The sequence below is a fragment of the Podarcis muralis genome, chromosome Z, assembly GCF_964188315.1.
Source record: "Podarcis muralis chromosome Z, rPodMur119.hap1.1, whole genome shotgun sequence".
NCBI classification, from domain to species: domain Eukaryota; kingdom Metazoa; phylum Chordata; class Lepidosauria; order Squamata; family Lacertidae; genus Podarcis; species Podarcis muralis.
Window position 1 is genome coordinate 15,848,902 of NC_135673.1, and position 19,195 is coordinate 15,868,096.

Consider the following 19,195-nt stretch of genomic DNA (forward strand, 5'->3'; position numbering starts at 1 on the left):
CTGAGCCACAACCAACCCATGGAGGAAGACTTGTTGGGTTCAATAGGGTTTACTTGCAGGTAAGTGGGGCCAGAATTGCAGACCTGAAATTAGGAGGGTTCTGGCTGGGAAAGGAGGGGGAGAAATGAGAGTGGTAGGCAGAAAAAAAAGCCACCTTGTTCCCCAAGTTTGAGTTGCAGAGAAGAGAAGCAGGAAATCATCTGAGGGTTTTTTTGCTTATAACATGCCTCCTTTTAGCGAGATGATTCCTTGCTCTGGGGCTGTTCCATAACCACCTTACTTTGGGGAGGGAAAGGAGAGACCACCTTTGCAGCTCTGCGGTTGCAAGAGGACCTAGGTGTGAAATTTCAGCACAGTTCACAAAGAATTAAAGGTTTGATTGGGAGCTAACAGCACTATAATATAGCCTTTAAAAAAGCTAGTCACACACACAAACCCACAAAAAAAGATAGAGAGGATGGGGAGGCGTACTTTTTTTTTTTTTAAATGCTGCTTCTACATGACATTTTTCCCCCCACGTAATGGAGCAGTGATAAAAAACAGACTTTTAATACTTAACCCACAAGTTTCCTTGTGGATTTGCTTTATTATAGAGAGAGTGTAAAATGCAACTGTCAGTCAAATAAAAAGAACAATTTTTCATTTGTTTAAAACACATCATGCTCAATATTATCCAATTGCATTTACCTATAGTTAGACATTTCAAGCATTATAAAGAAATCAGGGAGGGGGAAGGATCCTAGAACATTAACTTCAGTACAGTTCAAAACGGAATGTCCCGCAGGTCAATTAAAAATGTCAAGAAAAAATAGCTTTACTTCCCGTTATTATTATTTTTTTCTCCTTTAAAAATACACTGTTATCTGTACAAGAAAACACTACAAGTAAACATTGGAAACCATAATATCCCTTTTATTAAATCAAAAAAGTATTCAGCGGCATACCTGGGGTTAATACTAGATTTATTTTTTATTATTTCTCTAGGTAAAATTTCGACAAATATTAAGATAAGAAAATACTTATAAACGAACAAAAAAAATTGAGGGGTGGGGGAAAGCAAACACACACACACACCCTGGAATTAAAAAATAGTTACTACTATTTTATATGACTTAATGTTCCACAGTGTTTGTTAAAAGTACTAATAATAGCAGTTTTATCTTAATATTAAAAATAAGAGTATTTATTTCTGAAATAGACAAAAAGTATTTTGTTTTTGTGTGTTTTTTGTTTTAGACAAAGCTTGGAGGTCTTAGATACGCAGATGCAACCAGAAAATGGAGAACATGGAAAGCAGAATAAAATTGCTAAAAAAAAATTAAACACATCTTTTTATATTACCCCTTTAGATCTCTAAAAATTATACAGCCCCCCCCCCTACAAAAATTCCCCCCTTGATAACCAGCCTGACAGCAAACAGTAACTGTCTTGATAAAAGAATTCACACAATTAATTACAATAACATATCATAGTTCAGTTTCTTTTCTTTCTTTTCTTAAAAATGCAATAAAATAAAAAAGAGCCAAGATACAAGAAATTAGAAGTCATATATTTAATGAATTTACATATTTAAGAATATTTAAATACTGTTTTTCAAAAATTTCTTTCTTTTTTTTAATTTGTTACATATCACCTAAGACTTCCAAGCCTTTTTTTTGTTACAACAGAAAAGATTTAAACAAGGTGGAAGAAAAGGGGGGTGGAATACACACAATAAGAGGTGGGGGGACGGGGACTAAAAACACTTGTTGAAATGTCACAGCTCTGGGGGTAAGATTCGATGATAGTTATTCTCTGGCTTCTCCCCCCAACCCCCCAAAAAAGGACCCTGGAGTTTCACTTATTTTCTTACTCTCTCTCTTCTTTTCCTTATAAATTTGGAAAACAAACAAAAAAGCCTCCCCAAAATAATTAACATTTCCCCCCAAACAGATTACCCAGCAAAGTCCATAAAGTTAAGTACATTACTAATTGTTCCTGATTCTTAGAAAAAAGTTCAGTGTAGATTATCCTAACAACTAGTGTTTCACCAAAAAAACCAAAGCAAGATTTCTTCATCAAAATGGTGCAAATCTAGAAACCCTCTGTTACAAAAAGGTTTGTTTCCACAATGATTCCGAGAGAGCAAGAGAGAGAGAAAAAGGGGGGGGCAGGGAGGGGAAAATAACAAACAAAGAGTCAAGGATGTTGTTCTACTGCTCCTGCAAAGGGGGGGGGAGGGGGAGGGAAGAGAGAGACAAAATGAAAAACCAATGTTAAGAAAGAAAACTTTCGAGAACATTTTAGAACAAAAGAACCACCTTGCTGGATCAGACCGGGAAGGCACACCTAGTTTAGAGGTGGCTAACCGGTGTGGATTTCCAGATGTTGGGCTGCAATTCCCACCTGCTGCAGTGAGCATGGTCGGTGCTCAGGTGTGATGGGAACGAGTCTTGCAACAGTTAGAAGGCCACAGGGTTGCCCTTCCCTGATCTGAGAAACAGCTTCCCTGCTGCATGCAAGAGGTGGAAGGATGCCTCTGTCTGGAAGAGTCATTATTTTGGGGGAATGGCAGCAGCTCCCAGCCCTAGGTGGAGATGCCAGTGGGCATCGAACCTGGGAACTTCTACATACTATCTGAGAGCCAACTATCTGATTTATAGAAGACACCTGAAGACAGCTCTGTAACGGGGAGTTTAAAATGTTTGATGCTTTAGTATGTTTCAACATATGATGTGAGCCGCACAGAGTGGGTGGTTTATAAATTAAATTAAAATAAATAAAATAAAAATTCAAAGTAGATGCTCTACTACTGAGTTACAGCCCCTCGGGGTGGGGGCTATAAGGCAGGGGAGTGGGTAAGAGCACCCCCTCTTCTCCAATTAGAAGACATCTACCACTGGCCTCTGCACAGAAATGTAGCGGGTGGCAATTCTCAAGTATTCCATGCTACCTCACACCACCTTAAAAAGCTAAAGTGTACGAGCAAAGTGTGACTTCAATTTCAATTCAGAAAAGAGGAGTGCAAAAAAACCTCAGCTCTCAGAAAATTTGGGAAAACAGAAAACCAGCTGCTTGCTAGCAGGGAGCCCATTACTTGGAAACACAAGCTGCACTATTAACATTCTGGCCTTTGCTTTCACCAGGTCCAGAAGAGGCTAAGCCAAGTTTGGAAAACTTCACATAAGAAGAGCCAGCTGAATGAGGCTAATGGTCCTTCTAGTCTGTGAGAGCCTCTGGTTCTCACAGTCGTCACATGGATGCCTGTGGGAAGCATGATTTGAGCACAAGCCCTCTCTCCTCCTGCAGCTTCCAGAAATTGGTATTCAGAAGTGCCCTTGCTTCTGTGGAGGCAGAGCATAACCATCATGGCAAGTAGCCATTGATAGCCCTTCTCCACAAATTTGCCCAATCCTCTTTTAAAGCCATCCAGGTTGGTGACCATCACTGCCCCCTGTGGGAGTGAGTTCCACAGTTTCACTATGCCCTGTGTGAAGAAGTCCTTTCCTTTCATCTGTCCTGAATCTTCCAATGTTCAGCATCACTGGCTGTCCATGAGTTCCAGTGTTATGAGAGAGGGGGGGAAACCTAAGTTTCAAGTTTAAACAAAGTTAAACTTTGGTAAACTAGGTTTGGAAAGCAGTCACCCCTTGCAGAAAACATTTCAAAAACTGGGAGGTGATTATTTGGGAGCGGGCAGTTGCTGATATGTCACAAGCGATCTTGTAAGATACACAGGGCTGGTTGTTTCTGTGAAATTATTTCATGACTAAACTATGCAAGGAAACAGCTATCAGGAAGAAGGGTGTAGATACAGCAGAGAGAAGCGAGACCCACCTGGTTGTGGGCCTGGCCTTGCCCTAATGTCTGCCCATAATAAGCAGCCTGCTGTCTGTAATACTCTGCCCAGGCCATCGTGTAGTCAGGCTGGGAGCTGGCTTGAGACACAGCAGTGGCAGCGTGACCTGGAGGGATAGGAGGTGGAGAAAGAACAACAAAGAGTCAAGCGTCAGAGGAAGCAAGTAAGAAAATACTCAAATGCACCCACCAAATCCTGATCCCGCCCCTTTCCATGACCCAGGGCAGGCATCCTTTAATCATGATTAGTCGTCGTCGTCCCCCAACAACCCCCAGGGTTAAGATCCCAAACATGCATAATAAGCATGTCCTCAGCCCAGAACCTTGGAGAGCTACTGACAGTGTCTGACTCAGAGAACACCTGCTTCTTATATTCCTACTAGAATCTTTATTTTTAGGAGAAAGGCTACAACACTGTGGTAGAGCATCTGTTTTGCAATACAGAAGGTGCTAGGTTTAATCCACGATGACTCAGGTCCCAAATACCTGGAAGATTACCTCCATACTCTACAGATACTTTCTTGGTTGCTAAGACTGGTTGCAAGAGAAATGATGAGAGCAGAGAAACCCCTTACACATTGCATTCACAGACCTGATGAAGGCCTTTGATCTAGTCAACCAAAGAGACTCTTCACATAGCTTAACAAGACAGTATGTCCACATAACCTCCACAAGATCATTGTGTCCTTCCACAAAGAACAGGTGTAGCACCGTCCAGAAATCCAGCTCATCCTCCAGTGACTTCCCTATAAAGAGTAGTTTGAGGAAGGGCTGTGCTCTCAACCCCAACTCCCTTTGACATATTCTTCTTCTTGTTACTCTCACATGAGTTCAGTTCAACTGCAGATGGTGTGTACATCCACTCAAGGAGCAATGGGGGTTTGTTCACCCCGGCAAGTCTCTGCGCCAAGACAAAAGTGTCGCGGGTCCTCATCCAAGATGTTGTTTGCAGATGATGCAGCCTTGACAGCGCACTCTTGAGGAAACTACAGAAACCATCTACCATTTTGCCTGAGTCTGCAGGGAGTTCGGCCTCACCATCAGCCTAGTGAACACCAACATTTTGGGTCAGGATGTCATTAGCACTGGCGACCACACGCTTGAGGTGGTAGATGGTTTTGTCTACCTGGGCTCCACCATAACCAGCAACCTCTTCACTGATGCTGAGCTAGACAAGTGTATTGGCAAGGCAGCTACAGCAATGGCTTGCCTCTCCAAAGGGATATGGGAGAATATGATGCTAATGTCCAATACCAAGATGAAGGTCCACCAAACTTACATACTGAGCTTTATGGTAGTGAGACATGGGCAGCTTACACCTGCCAGAAGTGTAGCTTCAATGCCTTCCACATGCATTACATCAGGAAGGTTTGGGGCATCACAAACTACAAGAAAGAAGATTCCACCTAAACATTAGGAAGAACTTCCTGACAGTAAGAGCTGTTCGACAGTGGAATTTGCTGCCAAGGAGTGTGGTGGAGTCTCCGTCTTTGGAGGTCTTTAAGCAGAGGCTTGACAACCATATGTCGGGAGTGCTCTGATGGTGTTTCCTGCTTGGCAGGGGGTTGGACTCGATGGCCCTTGTGGTCTCTTCCAACTCTATGATTCTATGTCCAGCAGAGTCTCAAAAGAATATGTGCTCTTCTAGGCAGGCTCCCAAAGGATGTGCTCTACGAGAAGCTGGCATCAGGCACTAGGTCTGTTGGCAGACCAACTGTGTTACAAAGATGTCTGCAAATGTGAACTGAAAGGCTGACAACATCAACCCTGCCATGTGGTAATCCCTTGCAGACAACCACAGTGCCTGGAGACAGTCAGGTCATGCATCAGTAGCAGTGACCAGAGGAGGATTGACCACTGGGAGGAGTGTAGAGAGACGAAACGCCATGGTGCATCTGCAGCAGCACAACCAGACGCATTCACCTGCCCCAGTTGCAACAAAATATTTTTCTTCTGTTTCGGTTTCTACAGCCAACAGTTTGACTTCACCCCCAAAGGAGCACTCCTTCATTGTCTTCTGAGGTAGACTGGGCGCCAACAAGAATGTTGTAGATGCACTTCTTCATCCTGGGTTTTGACACTTGAGATGTATATTTTTGGAACCCAGCTTATTTCTGTAGTGGCAAGTTGCTTTTAATTTTGTGTTTTAATTCTTGTAACCCACCCTGGGACCTTAGGGTGAAGGGTGGGTAAATTAGTAATAACAACAGCCCACCTGTCCCTGTAACCCTGTGAGAAAGGCTAGCTTGAGAAGTAGCGACTGACCCATAGTCACCTAGTGAGCTTCATGGCCAAGTGGGGATTTGAATCCTGGTCTCTCCCAGGTCCTAGTTCAACACTCTTAATTACTGCAACACCCGCCCCCAACCCAACTCGTTTTCACTCACTCTGTTTCTTGTAATAGTCCTCCCACGCCTTGCTGTAGTCTGGTTGGCTGTTCTGCTGTTGGCTCTGTTGACCTGTACAAGACACCAAGGAGAGAGGAAAAAAGAAGAAGAAAGAATAATGGGTGGGAGGTGCAGAGAACAGTGCTTCTTACACTTGGGGGTGTTATTGGGTTGTTGTTTTTATTTTGATTATGCATTTTGTGGTTTTATATTTTGATTTTATTCTGTGAACCACCCTGAGACCTCCGACTATAGGGTGGTATATAAATTCAATCAATCAATCAATCAATCAATCAATCAATCAATCACAACAACACAGCAACACAACACACACAAGACTAGCCCTGCATGATAGGCAAGTAGGCCCCCAAAGTAGCTCATGGTGGAGAGTTCTCTACCACAACCTGCCCTGGTTTGCTAGTAATGCTAAGCTAAACCATAGCTAAGCACCCAGCTTGGATGGGTTTGAAGGGGGATTAGACAAATTCACAGAGCATAAAGCTATCTGCTTTAACCACTGAATTATGAACCTTCCTCTTAAAAAGCAAACTAAGGTTGTAGTCTTCATAGTTCTGAATAAAGGGCTGAATTAAACAGGAGCACAGGAAGCTGGTTGTTAATGTCTGGCCACTGGTTCATCTAGAGCAGCATTGTGTATGTACTCTGACTGGCAGTGGCTCTCTGGAATTTCAGACAAGCATATTTCCTAGACTCACCTGGAGATTGACCTTGGGACCTTTTGCATGCAAATGATAAGCTCAAATGCTGAGCTGCAACCTGACTACCAGTCAGGAGACATGCCCAGAACAGGGTTTATGGAGAAGGCTTCCCTCTAAAGAGCTGGCATTCTAGATTTTTAATGGAAAGCGGGCAATAAAAACTAATAGCACCTTCTGACCACCTAACTACCCCTCCACACCCTGTTGCAATGGGAAGTTTTTGAAGCAGGGTGGTTGTGTGGTGGGGGAAGAGGAGGACAGCGATGTGCAGGGCAGCAAAGTCCTAACTTGAAGAGTGTTGAGGGCAGTTAAAAAGGACTCGACCAAAGCATTCTCTTCCAAGGAGAATGACACAGAGTCTGCAGCAAGGTTGATGGGACATGCTGAAACCCTGTGTTCCATGGCAAAGTGTTTTCACCCCACCTAATTTACTGAAGGTGGGGAAATTAAAATCTAGAGGACATGTGGGGGAGGGCTGTGGGGAGGAGAAGGTGCCCCCTCTGCTCAGAGGCAGAAGGGGAAAGAAGCAGGTACTTGTTGTTAGTTCTGATGAGCAGAGCTCTGAGCATGATTCAGTCTCAATCTTAAAGACAATGGAATTATTAGGGTGGGGAGAGTGGGAAGCCCAAGTTAATAGGCTGCTACAGATATGCCTAACACGCAAACCTGAGTTCATGGTTTGTCTTGCTCCAGACAATCAAAGAGCCTAGATCTGGACATAGGGTTAAGCTTAACCATAGCTTTGGTGTGAGTTGTGTGGCAAGCAGGATGACCGGAGGGAGAGGGGGAAGGAATGAAGTGGCTGTGATTTTTACAAGTTCCCATATGCACCTGCTTAGCCAAAGTTTAGCTAAAGTGCTAGTAGAAAATTGGGCTGCCGCATGACAGGGAACTCCAGATATTGTATGTTTGAAGTCATGCTTCCTTTACGAGTCCCAGGGTGGGCAACCTGTAGCCCTCCATATACTATTGGACCATGACTCCCATCAGCATAGCCAATGGTAAATGGGAGATGTAGCCCAGTGACCTTTGGAGAGTAAAAGGTCCCCCACAGCTGAGCCCAATCAACTTAAACATGGGCGATCCTTGCACCCGTCCCCCTGCAATCTCTACAATTACAATACACTTACTTGGAACCTGCTGCCCAGGCTGCTGCCACGTCGGATAGGTGCCACCCCAACCCTGCGTCATGAACGCCTGAGGACCGCTGTGGAAGACAAGGCCATTAGCAACAGAGGAGTGGAAGGTGGTCCAGGCACATTGGTGAGTTGGGATTAAAGTTTGTTGAAAAGTGTTGAAACAGACCATGCTGTGTAAGAGATTAGGTGTGGATAAGTTTCACTACTGACACATTGGTATAAAAAGGCGCTGGTTCCGGTGCAGTATTTTCTTAGAACCTTTCCCATGCCCAGATGCTGCTGTACTACAACTCCCATTAGCCCCAGCAAGCATGGGCAATAGCCAGGAATGGTGGGAGTTAACTCAGGAGAGCTAACAGTCTCCCAACTTGATTTAAGTCAATGGTAAAACGGCCTCCTGCCCAAACAATAATCCAATGGAAGGAACCAGTGAGATTTATGACAGGGAAGGGAAGCCCATGCTATGTTTATCAACCTTCTAAGGCTGCATGTGGCTACAGGCATCCCAGTAACACTTGGGAGGGCCACAGTCCCTGCCCCCAACTCCCATCTCCCAGAGCCTCAAAATTACAGGTTTTAATTAAGTTCATCAGGGCACTGCACAGACTTCTTGTTCTTCTGTAAAAGCACTGCAGACCAAGGATGCTGCTCAATGACAATCACACCTACAATCCTATTTGAGGGTGGGGGAGCAGCCTAATGGTGAAGAGAAAGCAGGCAAGTAAACTACTTACTTTTGGTGAGGTGTAGCAGGTGCCTGATTGAAGGGGCTCTGGCCAAAACCTCCAGGACCACCCAGACCAGTACCCTGGAGAAAAAACAGGTAATTTATTCACCACTCTGTCTAGACTTAGTGAGACTGAACCTGAGATTTAAGGTGCTGAGGAAAGCTTCTCGAAGAATTTAATTCTCTTTCATTTTTACAGATTTATAAACAGCTTCACAGCCAGAGGCTGTTCAAAGAGGGGTACAAGATAAAAGTAGGATAAGCAATGCAGAGCCCACTTTATTAAAAAAGAAACAAACAGTAAAATCATTCCCTGAAACCACTAAGAGCAATATATCCCTATATTATGAATTCTAGAAAAACAGTAAAAAAACACCTATCTGCATATATGCAATTAATATTACGTAAGGGATTGGGCCGCCCACTGGGTAAGGCCTTCTCAAATAAAAATGCCTTCAAATGGGTGCCTGAGCACTGTGACGTTAGTTGCCTGTCTGATCGCAGCTGGCAATTAATCCCAGAGTTCTTCTGCAAGATGCATAGGACGTGCTGAATGGGGCTGTTGGGTTTCCCCAGCACTGGCTCTAGACCTCAGAACAGTTTCCGCATCTGTACAATGGGAACAATGGTGCCCCAAATCACTTCCTGGGACTCAGCATCTGGCAAAAACACCAACCACCTTTGCAAATAAAAAAAAAAGCCTCAAGTACTGAAGGAGAATGACCACGGTGGATGTTTTGATCCTGGTGGGGTTTTTTATAGAACAGGCATAGGCAAACTCCGGCCCTCCATATGTTTTGGTACTACAATTCCCATCACCCCTAGCTAACAGGACCAGAGGTCAGGGATGATGGGAATTGTAATCTCAAAACATCTGGAGGGCCGGAGTTTGCCTATGCCTGTTATAGACCAATTGGATAGTGATTTGCAAGGGGTTGGACTAGACGGCCCTTGGGGTCCTTTTCCAACTCTACAATTATATGATTCTATTATTTCAATACTTATCACTTCTTTCTAGCTGTATACTGTAACAATGACATTGTTTTGCTAGTCTTGTTCTTCATTGGACTGCAATTTCCAAAATATTTTTTTATTTTAAAAAACGAAGAAGAAAGTAGATGGGGAAGGGAAAGCAACTTACACCAACTTTCTCATCTATGAGATGTCTTGCAAGCTCAATCTGCTGGGAGATGCCCCGAATGGTGAATATCCGTACATTAGGGTCGGTGTTGGGAGGCGGGTTTCTCTGGAGCTCTACATGGGCTCCAGAATGTTGGTTTATGCTCTTGATATTCTCTCCCCCTGCAAAGAAGAAAGAGGGGAGGAAGAAAAAGGAGAGGGAACATGATCAGACTTTTACTTTATATATTTAGCAGTTATCGTGAGTGCATGAAAGAGAAGGAGGAAGGTCCAATCACATGGATTAGTTCTGTCTTCATCACACTGCCATGTCCTTCAACTATCTTGGACTACAATTCCCATCATGCCCCAGTAGCAACAAACACACAGTGATAAACCAGCGTTTCCCAACTGTGTTTTTTGGCCCACCACCCTGATCTGTGGTTCTATAAACTCACCCCCAGTGCCCCCTATAAAAAGCATTCTTCAGAATAGCAGTTTGCACAATCCACTAAGAGAGCTAACAACACAATGAAATTCAAAACAGTAACAATTAATGGCACATTTATTCAAAACACAGTTAAAACTATTTAGTTGTAATTTACCCAACATAATTGATTAAACTGATCCAATGATGCCCCCTTTTCAAATAGTCATTTACATCTCACTGCCACCCATTTGCCCCTTAGTGCCCCCCTGAATCTGGCATGATAGTAAATTAAAGAAGGGCTGTATGCTCAGTGGCAGAGCACCTTCCTTGAATGCAGAAAGTGCCAGGGTTAATCCCCAGAATTTCCAGGTAAGGCAGGAAATATTTGCTGCCTGAAACCATGGAACGGTGCTGCTGGTCACTGCAGGCAATAGGCATAGGTGGACCAACAGTCTGATTCAGTAAGGTAGCTCCCAATGTCCATATTTAAACCAGCCCTTAATTCAGAACCATGAGGACTAGAATCTTAAGTTCATTTTTAGGGGAAGGACCACAGCTCAGTGGCAGAGCAGCTGCTTTGCATGCAGAAGGCCCCAGGTTCAATCCTCACAGGAATCTCCAGGTAGGACTGGGAACATCCCCTGCTTGAAACCATGCTGCCAGACAGTGTGGATAATACTGAGAAAGATGGACCAGTGGCCTGACTCAGCATAAAGCAGCTTGCTATGTTCCTGAATTGGTAGCCAGTGCAGATTAGAAGGAAATGGGTAGGTTAGAAGAGAGCAACCCCTCAGGGGACCTAATCTGCAGCTTCCTTTTGTAGGTGAATAAGCAGGTGAACGGACACTGGTGCAATTAGCTGCTCCCTCACGGTGAAATCATGCACCCAGAGCACAATTTATCCCAGCAAATTCCCAGAAGAGGTCTTTGGTTATCTGAGGAAGACCTGGTGGGATGTCTGCCGATAGTGAAGGAAACTCTGAAGATGCTACCTTTGTTTTGTTTTTTAAAAATGAGTGTGAAACAGTAGCAGCTTGTACTAGGGTGGAGCACGACTAATGAAAGTTTGGTTTGACTTGGCGGGCCAGGAGGAGAAAAAGGCAGCAGCACACATACGGTCTTGGAGGAGGGTCTCCGTCTCTTAATGAAATTTGCTTAACAAAGGCAGCGGCTACAATGGGCCAATTCTTCTTCTGTCGGAATTTCACACAAGAGGGGAGGTTAGCCTCAGCTTGGAGAGAGGGAGACAAAAGGGGTGGGGAGTTGTGATATGCTTGACCCCTCCTGGTCCTGGATACAGCCACCAGTCAAAACCCAAGGCAACAGGGTGGAGAGGGCACTCTGCCGATCCAAGCGGACAAAACCAATTAGTTGAGCATCTGCGGCAGCTTGCTCTGTTCCGCCAACTCCCTTTCCGATGGGTTAGCGCAAGTAACTGGAGCAAATCCCAAGCTGGCAGCTACCAGGCATAAACACGCTTGCTGAGTTGATATCCATGAAAAAGCAAGCAATTCCACCTAGCATGGAACGAAACAGCTGCTGCTTCTCCTGACTCTTAAGAAAACCATCCAATCTGACCGAATGTATAAGAGGAGCCTCACGGCTGGATCAGGCCAGCGGCCCACCGAGGCTAGCATTCTGTTCTCACAGTGGCTAACCAGATGCCCCAGCGAGGAAACCCTCAAGCAAGACTTCAGCACAAGAACATTCTCTCCCCCTCCTACAGTTTGCAGCAACTGGTGTTCAGAAGCACTGCAATCAAGCAAATGGTTAAAAAAATCTTCCTGGACTATAACCAATTCAGGCTTCGAGCAGTAGATTAGATGTTATTTTATTACAATCATAACCTGCCCCAACTCCCAAAAGGAAGCCAGGGCAGCAAACATACCTGTGATTAAAAAAATAATTAAAAAATGAAAAGAAAATGTAAGTAAGATGTTTAACAACTTCTAAAAAGATTAGAATGTCTAAAAAACACATTTATGAACAGACTTTACCAAATCATTCCTCTCTGGATAGCCTGCCAAAATGGAAAGGTTTGCAGGGAGATGGTACCTGCCTAATGTCAAGAGACAGGGAGTTCCAAAGGACCTCCCACACTAGAGGAACAACTCATAATGAAAACAGAGCAGAGACTGTGTGGCTGTTGTAGAAGTGGAAATTCTACAGACTGAAGGGACTTGGCACACTTGCATTTACATCTATTACACACACAAATGCAAGCTTGTGAAGGAGCAAAGTTGAAGCAACAGCCTTTTCATGGACATGCATGCTTTTTTCAGCATTCACAATTTTAAAAATGGTGGGGCAAGTATTGTCACCGTAAACCCCCTCCCCTCCCCGTGATCAACAGGCACCGCCAGCTTTACGTTTTGGGGGAGTCTTTGGGCAAGGCTGCCTCCGCGGGGGCCCTCCTTCAGTGAGTCCGCCTTCCCTCTGCATTCAGGATCGATCTTTGGTTTGTTACTACCAACACAGTTCATTCGTAAGCAATACAATTCCAAAGGGACTTTGCTAAAAAGAGGACTTAAGGCATTATCCTGCAGCTCAATTTACTAAGTCATCACATCGCTCAAAAACAGCCCGTCAGTTAAAATCGGCTCATAATGAAACGCCGCCAGCGAGCCCACTATTTGAAATACGTTGTTTCAAAACATGACGTTAGGATGTCATGAAACTTAAATACACCATTATCCTCTTTCTTTTAGGAAGCTTCTTGTTTCGATGTTAAATGTGTAAGTGAGCGTCACCTTTTCCCCCCTCTGCCCCTTGAGAAGTCCACCCATCGGCCTTGGACCTTTTGCCCTCCCAGAGGCATTCAAAAGGGGAATCTCACTCCCAAAGACATTTCCTTCGAGGAAGGAGAAATGAGGACAGATAATTAGCCCGCTACTCAATAAAATGCCTGCTATACCTCTCAGTGCCGCGTTAATTTGAGTATGAGATTCTTTGAAAAGAAAACAGAAAAAAAGAGTGTGGTTCTCCGTTTCAAAATAATTAAATTCTTTCTATGGGCTAGGAGTGAGAAATTCTGCAAGGCTGGCTGGGGACAGACTACTGATCTCTCAATAGAGGAGAAAAGCGGTACAATGGAGGCAGTGATTGGTCACAGACTCACTTTTGTCTGACCATTGCCTCTGGTCAAAACCAAGTTTTGCAGCGTTCTCCCCCTTGCCGCCGAAAGCACTACAAAAACCCACAAACACTGAATGGAGGAAATATTTGTTGCTGCAAATATGAAAATGCACCACAGGCACTGACGGTGAGTTTCAATTCTCTGGGAAAGTCTAGCTCCCTCCCATCCCCATTCTGAGCAACTCTCAACCCACACAGAGGAAGCGCCTTCAAGGGCAGCACAATTATGAGGGGGGATGACATGACGTTGTGCTGCCCAATGCCAGAAGTTTCGCCTCTGTTCACGAGCGAGGGTCACCCGCTTCGAACATGGCGCCTTTCTGCACAGACCCATTCAACAGGAGAGCTTCCATTCTTCCACCTGACCACGGATGCATGTGGGTGGGTGGGGGAGCGACCGAGCAGGCGAGGCCCCCCGCAGCTGGACGTGAAATTGTAAAGCAATTAATCAAACGGGGCTAAAAGGCAATGTTGACAAGAGAAGGGGCTGGCCACGCTATCTGTCAAGACTGCTGCGTTTATCATGGAAATCCAATGGGGCCCCGGAGAGGCAGCTGTCTGTCTCTGCAGCAGTGGCACACACAGGAGGGAGGAAGACTTGACCACTGCAGAATGGGCTGGCCCCAGACCTCAACGCCACCGTTACCCTTTTAGAAAAGGAGGACCAGGCTTACCGCCACTTGACCCCCAGAGTAACGATTATATAGTGAGGGTATTTAAAAGTAGACCAAAAAATTGAAAACTGATGCAGAAATGTAATGAGATGCAGAATGGAAAAATGAGAGAATGTAACTGGCAGTTCCAACTAGTCCACACATTTACCTGATATATTTACAGCCTATGTTCCGCAATCTTAAAGGGTTGTGAGCAGAGAGGCACTCTTGGTCCCTGCTACTGTAAGACACTGATTCCCTTTCCCTGGAAACTCAATGCCCAAGTCTAGGTGTCACCTGGAATCTCTGGAACTGCTGCTGCTGGGCAGCGGTCACAGTGTTGGACATAAGAGCAAGTAGGGGACCTAGTTCAAACCCCCTCCCATCTACGAAGCTCACTATCTTGCTTATCAGGGTTCTTATCGAAGGAGGGGGGGCTGTTTCATGTACCTGAGGCTCCTCTGAAGCAGGACGAAAAGATAGCAAATAAATACTGTCCCAAAAACGTATTCTTAAAGCAGCAGAGCCTGAACCCCATGAAAGAAAAGGAGCCAGGCAGGTCACTCAAGGGAATTTCAGTCTGCTGGCCACCACAGAAAAGGTCCTGCACATTGCACCTCTGTCAGCTGGCTGGGTTTTTTGTTTTGTTTTTAAAGAAAAACCCCAGAAGGCAGCTTGAGCGTGTAGGCCAGTTTCCACTGGAAGAGGGCAAAGAGATGCTATTGATTGATTGCCTTTATATCCTACAGTAGCACCTCGGCTTACGTTACCCTCAGGTAACGTAAACTTCGGGTTGTGAAAGCGGCTAACCCGGAAGTGTTTTGCTGCGCACACATGTCCAGAAGCGCTCTACCACGCCGCGCACATGTACAGAAGCGTTCCCTCCGGTTGTGGAAACCTCAGGATCCGACCAGAGCTCTGGAATGGATCCCGTCCACAACCGGAGGTATCACTGTGCAAAGTAATAAAAAGAAACTAGTTAATAACAATAGCTATAATACATCCAAACACATGGATGTGTTTGGATTAAAACCAGCAATTCAAATCCAGTTTGCCTCAACAGCAGCCCAGTGATCAGCATTCCCTACTCCTGAGTTTCCAAAGGTCCATCTGAGCAAGGAAATCTTAGCTTGCCAGTGGAAGGAAAACAAAGAGGGAGTCAGTCTGACCTCTTGGGAGGAACTCCACAATATGGAATAAGCCACCAAGAAGTCTCCCTCTCGTGTCACCACCAACCATGTCTCTGATGCTGATGGAAGACTGGAAGAAGGCTGACACCAGAACACTGGAAAAACTTCCAATATCTGGCAATGCAGAACTATCTCCCACCTTTAAAGCACAAGAGTTTTAAGATTTCCATGCATTGAGTTCTGCTTCCTACAGTCGGTTGGACTAGATGCTCCTTGGGTTCCTTTCAACTTTACAATTCTATGATTCATGCTGCTTACCTTTGCCTATGACCAGGCCGCATTTGTCAGCTGGCACTGTGTAGGTGATTTCATGCATGCCTCCAGGGGTGCCAACACTCCAGTCTCCGCGGCTGCGCCCTCTTCCCCGAGCCACAGTGAGGCTTCCAAAACCATCACGCTCCTTGAAGAAGAAAGAGGGCACACCTGTTAACATGTTTACGGTCCTCCTGGGACTTGCCGTTTGCTGCATCGCCATAAATTCAGACAACAGACTTTCTGCCCAATGGATGCATTGAGTCGCTTAAAATCACAATTTGCCAACCTGGTGCCTGCCTGATGTTTTGGTCTACAACCCCCATCAGCAGCCCCTGCTTTAACAGCAAGACCCAGTGAAACCACAAGGATTCTACACTCAGCCACAATATCTGTGTTTACAAGTCCCTCCCATCCTGGGTAAGGGGCAACAAGTTTGTTGGCCTTCTGTGACTGTGGTATGGACCAGCTGCTCTCCAAGGTCTTGATTTCTGACAGAAAGTGGGGTCATCCTCCTTTCCAAGTTTCTAGTCAACAGTTTGAAAATGGGAAGTCAGTGTCCAAGCGTTGCAATTTTTGGACAGGTATTTTGCCAAATGATTTTCAGATTAAATTTACTGCACCAGCATTCACCAGGGTGAGCAGCCAACTTAAGGACGTGTGAATTACCATATTTAGCTGTGTATAAGACTAGGTTTTTTTACCAAAATATTAGGTTTAAAATTGGGGCTCGTCTTATACATGGGTAGTGCTGAGGGGTGTTTCCTTAATCTGGAGTCCCAAAAAACAGGGCAACACGGAAAAATACGGCAATTTGCTCTAAAGTCTCTTGCTAGTATGCGGAAGAGATGACAACATCCATGTTTCTCAGCTTCAATATATGAAAATGAATGAAAGGTGGTATCAGCCAACCTGATAACTCATCCAGCTGGTGAATTTCCCCCCTCAAAAATCACCACTGAAGTATGTAACTGCCAACACTACCAGCACTTATAGGAGAAGGGTCATGGCTCAGTGGTAGAGCACTTAGCTTTGCATGTAGAAGGTCTCAGGTTAACTCCCCAACAGCTCCAGGCAGAGCTTGGAGTGACTGCCAGAAAACCCCAAGAGCTGCTGCCAGTCAGTGTAGACAATACTGAGCAAGATGGACCAGTGCTCTGACTCAGCAGAAGTTAGTTCTTATTCAATTCAACCTTTTATTCAGAACTGTATGAGGACTAGAATCTTACTTAATTTTGAGGTGAAGGGCCATAGCTCAGTGGTACAGAACTTGCTTTGCCTTCAGAAGATCCCAGCTTCAATCCTTGGCATCATCTCCCGGTGGGACTGGCATGAATTGCCCAGTCTAATACCCTGGACAACTGCTACCAGTCAGCATGGATAATATTGAACTATAATATTGAGCTACATAAACCAATTGTCTGATTCAGTGTATTATTATTATTATTATTATTATTATTACCCTTCCCATCTGCCTGAGTTTCCCCAGCCACTCTGGGCTGCTTCCAACAGAATATTAAAACAGAATAAAACATCAAACATTAAAAACTTCCTTAAACAGCTTTGTGTAGGGTTAGGACCACAGTTAAATAGCAGAATGTCTGCTTAGAATGCATAAGGTTGCAGTTTCAATCCCCCTAATGGCATATCCAGGTAGGGATGGGAATGTTCCCCTGCCTGAAACCCTGGAGAGCTGCTGCCAGTCAGTGTAGAAAGCACCAATCCAGACATATCAGTGGCCTTACTCTGCATCTGAAACTTTCCTATGTCCCACCTACCTGTGCAGTGATAATGAGTTCGTTGATTATGTGAGCTGCGTGCTGACACCGATCCGGAAGGCCCATGACCTGCGCGACTCTTTCCGGACTAATCCCATCATCTGTGGAGCAAGAGGAGACAGACCTTAAATTAAATACAAACACAAAGTGGGAAAAAGCAGGGAGGAAGGAGCTTCCCATGAGAGAAGGGAAATAAACAAGCCACATGGTCACTCGGTGCCACCAATATATGCACATCTGGCTCATGCAAGACTATACAGAACCACCATTCTCAATACAGACAGAACTTAAAATGGGAGAATACTTTTATGATTTGTAAATGGAATCTCTGTCTGTGTTAATACTTTATCATCCCTTTGGAGTTGTGTTGTATCTTTGTAATTTGGTCCTTCAAGGCTGTGACACTTTAGGGTTTAACTTTTAATTCTTCATTTTAGTTACTTTTTGTTATGTCTGCATTTTTGTTGTTAACAAATCAATAAAACCAACCAATCAATAAAAAAGAAAATTTTAAAAAGGGATAGTACATGCCTCCAGGATTATAGCTGAGGAAGCAATATTTACATGGTGGCAACAAGAAACTCAGGGGCAAAATCTCCCAGAGGAAAGGACTGCCACATCACATGAGGAATTTAAGGCTATGCAAGCTGGCACTGGAGAAAAAACAAAATATGATACCTTGGAACAGAACCTGCCCTTGCCCCAGGCATATTCTAAGACTGGCTTACAATTTTTGTAATTGTTTTAACATTTTTATTGTGTGATGTTATTTAATGCTTTTATTTAAAATGCAACATACGCTGGTGAAATTAAGCTCCTGTTGCTTTGGACTGATTTACAGTGCCCCCCCCCCCCCGCGTTCCCTTGTGCTCTGATCCCCTCCCCAGATCTTTGGCTATGGGCCTTGCACCGAAATGAGATGGGGATGCGACTGTAAGCTCAGGGGTGCAACACCTGCTCTGTGTACAGAAAGCCCCTGGGTTCAATACTCCTGCCATTTGGTGGTGGCAGTACTGAGTTCAGTGAACCGACTTTGTATAAAGGCTATGTTCTCAACTTTAGGAAAGGGGCGTAGCTTGGTGGCAGGCTCAATTCTCAGCATTTCCAGATACAGCCAAGAATATCCCCTGCCTAAAACTCTGGAGAGCTGTTGCCAGTCAGTATACAGACACTATCTGAGCTGAGTGAACCAATGATATAAAACAGCTTCCCTGGAAGGGAGAGAGAAAGTGGTTGCCAGTTACAGGCTATACACTAAAAATTAGACAGACCTGGTTTAAATTGAATCCTAACACCAGCATCATTCTGAATCTTCTTTATCATCTCTCCATTTCTTCCTATTACGATTCCCACTGCAAACCTAGGCACCGAGACCTAGCGGGAGGAAAGAAAAGCAGTGAGAGGAAGCAGACCCAGAAAGGTAGCACACAGATGCCCCATTAGCTACATCAGGCAGCTTGAATACCAAGCCAAGAGACACGTTCACATACCTAAGAAAAAACATTGCTCCCACTTTCTGGAACAGGAAGCAAATTATCCCATGCTAAGTCCAGCTCTGCAATTCCCAGAGGCAGCCACACCCATATCAGGAAGGGGGCAAATCTAAGCATTGTTTGCCCCCACTTTATACCTCAGATTTGAAATAACCCTACACTCCACATCCAAAGCTGCACATTCTGGGGACGGGTAAATGGGAAACCTTAAAAGCCTAGTAGTCAGATGTGGCCCTTTCAGGCTTCTCTCTCTGACCATTGGGACATGCTGGCTGGAGCTGATGAGAGGGCACTGGGCTGGGGGAAGACTGTGAACACTGTTTTGTGCATGTAGCG

The 19,195-nt window shown here is 44.8% G+C and overlaps 1 protein-coding gene across 8 annotated transcripts in view; it reads right to left on the bottom strand.

The window, feature by feature from the left end:
• Positions 1-542: 542 nt before the first annotated feature.
• FUBP3 (far upstream element binding protein 3) overlaps positions 543-19,195 on the bottom strand; it is a 61,121-nt gene continuing 42,468 nt past the window's right edge. For all 8 annotated transcript variants that reach the window (XM_077922511.1, XM_077922510.1, XM_028715856.2 and 5 more), the window contains 9 exons: positions 18,638-18,740; positions 17,367-17,467; positions 15,595-15,736; positions 9,951-10,111; positions 8,817-8,890; positions 8,074-8,150; positions 6,225-6,296; positions 3,817-3,944; positions 543-2,201 (listed from right to left, as the gene is read on the bottom strand). In XM_077922511.1, the coding sequence (XP_077778637.1) occupies positions 2,193-2,201; positions 3,817-3,944; positions 6,225-6,296; positions 8,074-8,150; positions 8,817-8,890; positions 9,951-10,111; positions 15,595-15,736; positions 17,367-17,467; positions 18,638-18,740 (867 nt within the window). In that variant the 3' untranslated portion in view covers positions 543-2,192. The remainder of the gene's footprint in view (positions 2,202-3,816; positions 3,945-6,224; positions 6,297-8,073; positions 8,151-8,816; positions 8,891-9,950; positions 10,112-15,594; positions 15,737-17,366; positions 17,468-18,637; positions 18,741-19,195) is intronic.